A 7,785-nucleotide genomic window follows, 5' to 3' on the forward strand; every position below is an offset into this window, starting at 1 on the left:
AAATTTAAAATTAAACTTTCATAAATTCCATAAACATGCCTATAATTATAATAAATTATATCTACTCATTAATAAGAAATAAATAGATGAGATCTACCTATTAATAAGAAATAAATAAATTATCTTATTAAAATGATTTTAATGATAAAAATATAATAATAAAAAACCACACACCAAAATATTAATTAATAAATGTAAATAACAATATGGAGATACAAGAGGGAGAATGAGATACCCACATATTACAAAATATAAATTTCCGGAGTGCATGAAGCATGTGCTATGCCAATCGGAGTAATAAAAACAAACTTCGTTTTCTTTTTTATAATTTCTTTTTCCTCTAACCTTTTTCATGCTCTCAACATACAATCCACGCCAAATAAGAAATATAATTTAATTTACAGAAGCCTTTAAGTTGACTTTAAACTATTTACATAAATGAATAATTAAATGATTTTATATAATAAAAAATTAATAATATTACAAATTAAGCACACCCACTTTTGTGCAAATACCATACGGTGGAATAAAAAAAAGTGGGTACAAGCCACTTGGTTAGGAAAGTTGTGAATTTGTCTGTTACGAAGGAGGAGAGGGGGTTGCATGGCGGTATATTGAGATGAGACGGGAGGTGTGAGTTAAAGAGACGTGGGGGGCGTACCAGTGATATGAATGGACGGAGGAGGGAACAGGTGCGCTCGCTTTTTGTACCCCGTTTCACGCACCGTCATCATCATGACCCAATTTTGTCGGTCTTCTGTCGGGATGTTGTCGGCCACTACGAGAATATCTGGTAATGTGAGGCTGAACATAAGAACAACGATATCATCATGTATTGTATTTCTTCCATGCACGTGGAGCACCACGCAGCCATATGATCCTGTTAATGTGATTCTCATCATTAGCGCTTAACTCTGCAACGCGTCTCCAATGGCGTCGCAGATTAAGGTAAGTATTATAATTGATTAATGATAATGCAGGAGCTTTTGCAGAGCAGAGTAGTCTATTTTTGGATTATATAGAATTTTATTGGAATTATAAGTTTGAATTGTTGTTTTTTTACGATTTAAATATGAGGGGAGTATTTTAAAAGCTAAATCTGTATAAAAGAAACATATATTTTAAATAACAAAAAAGAAACATATATTTTAAATAAAAATAATAATTATTTGACTCACACCAAAACCTATAGTTATGCTAATTACATTTAATGTATGTATGGATGGATGGGTTGGTATGTTGATGAAGGCCTGAGAAGGTGAGATAGATACCTAGAGTCTAGAGGCTACTCACTTACAGACTGCACTTTCACACTGTTGTCTGTCACTGTCCATATCGACGTCGACGTCGAAGTCGCAGTCGCCGTCCATGTCCGGGAGAAAGCATGCATTCATGTAAGAGGGCAGCCATCACCTTCTCTCGTTAACTTAATCATTCATGCCGATGTTTCATATTGCGCGCTTCCCAATAATTCTCGTGAGCATTTACTCCAAAGTAAAACAATAAGAAAAGGAGAAACGGGGAGAAAAATTATTGAGCAGTCCCGGGTTCGAACTCGAAGAGGGTGAGCCGGGTGCGGACGGGCCGGCAATGGTCTTCATCAATCCTGACACGCTGGGCATATGAGTTACCCTGCGTCGTGTCTGCAGTTACAGAGTTGTCTCCAAGGACGCGGTAATCGAGTGCGAGCGATAACCTTTTTTTTTTCATTAAAAAAATGCACGCTTACCTTTGCTTCATATCCTCCATCGCCGATGGGGCAGTGGGCATCTCCGGCTTTATATTTCCAGCGCTTTTATCTTCGTAAAAGCTCTCCCCTTCTCCGCTTGAATCCGTTGGAGCTTTTTCCGTGACTTGCTCTGCTCTCGCCTCTGTCATATAGATAGCATGGGCTGCTGTTTGGCGTATTCTTGGGTAGTTCTCTAGACTAGACTCTGGGAAGGTTAATTTAATTTGATATTCGATTTGATTTGATTGGGTTGCATTGGATTGTATTATATTGGATTGCCTTGCCATTAAACTGAGCTGAGCAGAGTTGAGAGTGCTAGGTATAACCAGTCCAGGCCATTTCAATGCAAAAGAACAGGCCCCTAGAGATGGAGATGATGATGAACTCCAGAGGTTACCAATATTCTCAGAGTTCCATGGCCGTTCCGCCTTCGATTTCGTTCCATCGCCTCCCTTTAGGTGAATGGATTAACCCTCAGTTTGTAATGGAGCCATCTGTTGCTCAGCTGCCCTCTGCAATTCCTTTCCTCTATGACCATGGCATAGTTTCTCTCAATAACCAGGCCGAGTCTGTAAAGTCATCCCTCCTCCATTTTCCCTGCCACCCTGCTGCTGCTGCGTCCATGATTCCAAGAACCTACCCGGCGGCTGCAGATCAAGAACTTAGAGATAACGAAGATGAAGAAGAAGATGATGAAGAACCCTTTCTGAGCTTGCGGCCACCTGGTCAGACGGAAGCGGCCATCAAGAATAATTGCGCCAGCAGCAGCAGTCACCCGTGCTCCTATGTCACAGATCAGGACGATTCCGATGACAATGTGACCGTGGCTCTGCAAATTGGGCTTCCGAATTCGGAGCTTCGAGAGTGCAGAAGCGAAGGTGCCGGAGAATATAACGACGCGGTTTCCATGAGTCCCGACGATGGGTGTTTTCAAACGGGAGAAAAATTGGCAGAGGGCCAGTACTGGATCCCCACGCCTGCGCAGATCCTCGTCGGTCCTACGCAGTTTTCTTGCGCCGTCTGCGGCAAGACCTTTAATCGCTATAATAATATGCAGGTACTTTAACTAATGCATATTTTCAGAGTGGAGGTTTTTGTGAGAAGAATCAGAGTCGAGGATTTTTTTTGTGAGAAGAGAAATTTTGTTCGGGCATTTTCATATTATTTATATTGAAAATTTTTATGGTTAGATTCAGTTGTTTCAAGTCAGCATTTTTATATTATTTACATTGAAAATTTCTATGGTTAGATTTAGATGTTTCAAGTCAGAAGTGTCGCTTATTTTTGTGGTTATTTGGTTAGATGGAGATGTTTCAAGCCAGTAAGTGTGGTTTAGTTTTGTATTTCTGTCTTGAGAATAAATTACATTTGTTAGCTATCCTGAAAATAAATCATTACTGGCTAGAAAAATCAACCCTAAAACAATAATTTCGTTTAATATGAGTGATCAAAAAATGCCAGAACAAAAACATGCATATCCCTTAGAATTTTTTCTTGAAATCCTTTTGTTTGCTTTTGATCCGATTTGATTTTGCTTTTTGATCTGTTTTGATTCATGGAAATGTTGGTTCTGTAAAATTTGATCTGCAGATGCATATGTGGGGACATGGATCCCAATATCGGAAAGGCCCAGACTCGCTGCGAGGAACCAAGCCGTCGGCCATTCTGAGGCTCCCTTGTTATTGCTGTGCACCGGGTTGCAGAAATAACATACACCACCCGCGTTCGAAACCCCTCAAGGACTTCCGAACGCTGCAGACTCACTACAAGCGCAAGCACGGCATGAAGCCCTTCGCGTGCCGCAAATGCAGCAAGGCGTTTGCCGTTCGGGGAGACTGGCGGACCCACGAGAAAAACTGCGGGAAGCTCTGGTTTTGCACTTGTGGTTCAGATTTCAAGCACAAACGCTCGCTGAAAGACCATATTCGTGCCTTTGGAAATGGTCACGCGCCTCACGGGGTCGAGACCTGTGAAGACGACGACGATACACCTTCAGAAGAGGTGGACGATGACTATTCGGCTGGTTCTCACTAGTATTTTAACTAAACTTCACCAATATTGCAGAATGTGAGGAATATTCCAGGGATTTTGCATTAAAACTGAGAGGAACAAGCAGCAAGTCTCTGTATGTAAAATCTGCTGCTCGCCTCTTTTCCTCCTCTGCACTCGGTTGCCTCTGTTAACTATTCCGAGTATGTTGTAAGAGAGATGGAAAACCGCCATACATACCTAGACTACACTACACTGTAACATTCCAAACATTTGATTTCTTCTGTAACTGCATTAATGGCCAGTAATTCTATGTTTTATATTCTATTTTTGATTTGAATTTAAAGGAGTAGGCAAAGAGACATGCCGTGGCTTTTTGGCAAACTCAAAATTGTTCTTTTTGGCATATGTCCTTTTTCATGGTGTACCTGTAAATATATTTTGCCATCTTGTTTATCATGATTCTGGTTCAGAACATTGGCCCTCAGCTCATTTATTAATTAAATACGAGTGGCGAAGGGTACGGTGTAGTTTGACCACCATAAATAATGCAAGAAAATGAATGAATGGGTATAAATGTAATGAGGGCTCAACGGGCGAGCAGGGATCGCTCGTTGCGTGGCGCTGCCATCTCTCGTTCTAAATAAAATATTAGAACAGAACAGAATAAATGGAGTGGAGTGTTGCAGGATCTGCCCATCCATCAGAACCTGAACCTAGCCCCAACCTCTGACGACGTAGATGGAAACCAGAGTTTGGCAAGGAGACCCGATCAAACAGTGAAATTTTGAAAAGCCTACAAAGCTACAGTACCATACCAACAGCATTTTCTAAAGCTATCATTCATGGCTATGCGACGTGATCCGGTTGGGATTTGCAGCATTGAAGTGTGTGATATTTTCCTTCACCCTTGTTTCAAAGTATTCAAGTGGGAAAAGGGTTTTCAGGAATTGGTTATCATGTTTTTTCTGAGCTGTTGAAAAATATCAATATCTTTTTGGATTTTAGATGAGTTTTTAATCAACTAAGGTAAAACTTCAAAAGACTTTTTTGTTTTTTTATCTTTAAGAATGGGTAGTGGGCTGGGTGGGTTGGTTTAGTATGGGGATTTTAGATGAGTTTTTAATCAACATAGGGTAAAATTTCAAAAGGCGGTTTTTTTTTTTTTTAAAGAATGCGTAGTGGGTTGGTTTAGTATGGGCTTGATATAGCATTTAATTTAAATTCTAAGGGGTAAGTGGGTTGGTTTAGCATGGTTTGACATCGCATTTAATTTAAATTTTTAACTTTATAGGTTTGACATAATATTTAATATCAAAATTTATATAATAATTTATATTAAAATTATTATTAATTAAATTTATTATTATCATTTTATAGTTAGTATAATAATTCGTAACAAAACTATTATCAATTAAATCTACAAAACCATTACCAATTAAACGGATTATTACTAATTAAATTAACTAAAAACTAATTTAAATAAAAATATTATTGTTATAAAAATATTATTATATATTATTATATAAAAATATAACAATAAAATATATTATATACTTTTATTTATTTATAATTTAAATTTTATATATAAAATCATATACTATTCCTAATTATAATTTATTATCTTATTTATTATGTCATTCATATTTTAGAATATATGTAGTACACTTGCTACCGTAAAAAACAAATTTGTTTTTTTCATGAAGTTCATAAATATTCGACGACACTAGGTTAACAAATATTTCATACAATTAAATATTAACGGAAATGAAAACATTGATTTTAGAACTTTTAAATTTATATTAATATATTAAATTAATTTTAAATAAGCAATTAAAATTTATATTAATTTTAATATATCAAAATATTTATGTGTTTATTATGATGCAAAAAATTATATTTACAAATGCAAAAAAATTATATTTATAAATTTTAAATTAAATTATTATTATTAAAAAAATTAATATTAAATTTAAATTTTAATGTCTAATTTTTTTATAAGCTTGATAAAATTATATTATGATCATGTCTAAAGATAACATTTTTATAAAAGAGAATTTAACTAGTGATTTAATATTTAAAAATACCTTAACAACTCACTCAATCTCTATTTATCCAAAACTTATAACCTAATTAAATATCTAAAATTATATTAAATTAATATACTAAAATATATTAATTATTTAAATTTACTAATTAAATTATTATAATTATAAAATTTCTAAATTAATTATACTTATATATATTTGAAAAATTCTTTTATAGTATTTATATTTACATTCCATTCTATTTTATTTGATTAATTATATTTTTAATTAGTATATTCTTCATATTATATTTACATTTCATTGATAACTTACCAAGTGTTTGAACTTATGTAGTGTATGTGCTTTCAATTTTATTAGCATTCTTTTATTTGAAAAATAATTTATAGGCTGGGTTTTTTACATTGATTTATTCTATTTTATTTGATTAATTATCTTTTTAATTAGTATATTTGTAATATTACATTAACATATCATTGATAGCTAACTTACAAAGTGTGTTTTAACGAAGTGTGTTTTTAAACTTGGTTAGGTGTATGTTTTTTCATTTATATTCACATTTTATGATATATATATTTTTTGGCATTCTTGTTATTTGAAAAATAATTTATAAGGTTTTGATGATGAACCATACTTGTTGGTTGGAGACGGTTTGGCCAAAAATAATTTATAAGGTGTTCTTTCTTTTATTTTTATGCATGTTTTTTAATTTATGGATTAATTTTTGTATCGATAAAAATGATGTAGTTAATAAATTGATTTATTTTTTATTTTTTTATTATAATTTGTTGATAAGAATTTTGGTATGATTAATTATAGTTAAGTTAGAACATTCTATGTTTTACCTATTGCTAATGACTAATTATGGTTAATCATAGTTAGAATGTTGAAACATGGTCAACCAAGGTCTCTATGGTTAAATATGGTCAACCATAATAGTCAATCAAAATCTATAAGTTGAATATGGTCAATAATGGCCAATCCTCAACAATGATCAACCCTATCAACAACCTCAACCATTAATGTAACATTAGCATTAACATTAATGTAAATTTGACTATGATCAACTTTCAACCTTGATCAACCTCATCAATTATTCGTTATAACTAGGATAACCATATTTACTAATATAATTGATATAAACCACCTATATCAACTAATATAATTATACAAGTTTAAATATATTATCAAATACAATACAAATATAAATTCAACTTCCTAAAAAAAACTGTCTTTCAAATAAACACTTCAATTATATAAACTCAATAATAATTTAATATTATGACTTTCACACTTTCTACATAAATTTATAGCAAAACCGATAAAGAAAATCTCCCCGGGAAAATTCTACGTCTCTGCTCTTGATTTTTATGATGTCACCAAAACCTCCATGATCTTTTTGCCGGATGGAGACTTCCATTAGCAAGATAACCATATTATAGAAATTCTCTGAAATACTTTAGTCTTGGTAGCGTGCAAGACTATTAAAACCAATTTTTTTTTAGTATTGGTCACTTCGTTGATCAGTAAATTCTCTATGTTCTCTATTTAATACATGTAACTTACCTTCGCCGTAAGTCTTCAATGTAATGTAATTCGAACGAGACTGAACTTGGTCCTCACTTCATGGATTCAAAATGTTACTGGAACGAGCTACAGTAGTTTATATTCTGGTCTGGTCTATGATCTAGCCGAGTGTTTGGAAGACATGGATGCCTCTATCTGTGGGATATGCACCTCATCCTGTAAACATACAATCCTTCAACTCTGTCCAAATGTTTCTGCAACCATTCATATCAATGGATGTTTTCTCAGATATGAGACTTGTGGTTTTCACTGACAATCGTCAATAAATGAATTAGGCGGCTTCTCTGTAATGTTCTAAACGGGGTGATTAAACCTCTCTTGACCACACTAGCAAAATAACTATTTCCAATGAAGAAGTTTTAAGTTTTTCATAATGGTGTGGGCCCTTTTTTTTTTAAAGCCTCCACACAAGTTATGTTTTATGGTTTAAATTGA

The 7,785-nt window shown here is 33.8% G+C and overlaps 1 protein-coding gene across 1 annotated transcript; it reads left to right on the forward strand.

Annotated features, from left to right (window-relative positions):
• Positions 1 to 1,527: 1,527 nt before the first annotated feature.
• LOC149168854 (zinc finger protein WIP6-like) lies at positions 1,528 to 4,102 on the forward strand. Its single transcript, XM_089426983.1, has 2 exons — positions 1,528 to 2,786; positions 3,320 to 4,102. The coding sequence occupies exons 1-2, from the start codon at positions 2,073 to 2,075 to the stop codon at positions 3,761 to 3,763; spliced, it is 1,158 nt and encodes a 385-aa protein (XP_089283109.1). The 5' UTR covers positions 1,528 to 2,072; the 3' UTR covers positions 3,764 to 4,102.
• The last annotated feature ends 3,683 nt before the right edge of the window (positions 4,103 to 7,785 follow it).

The sequence above is a fragment of the Pinus tabuliformis genome, chromosome 4_2, assembly GCF_031772625.1.
Source record: "Pinus tabuliformis cultivar Carrire ecotype Pingquan chromosome 4_2, CPIR1, whole genome shotgun sequence".
Taxonomy (NCBI): domain Eukaryota; kingdom Viridiplantae; phylum Streptophyta; class Pinopsida; order Pinales; family Pinaceae; genus Pinus; species Pinus tabuliformis.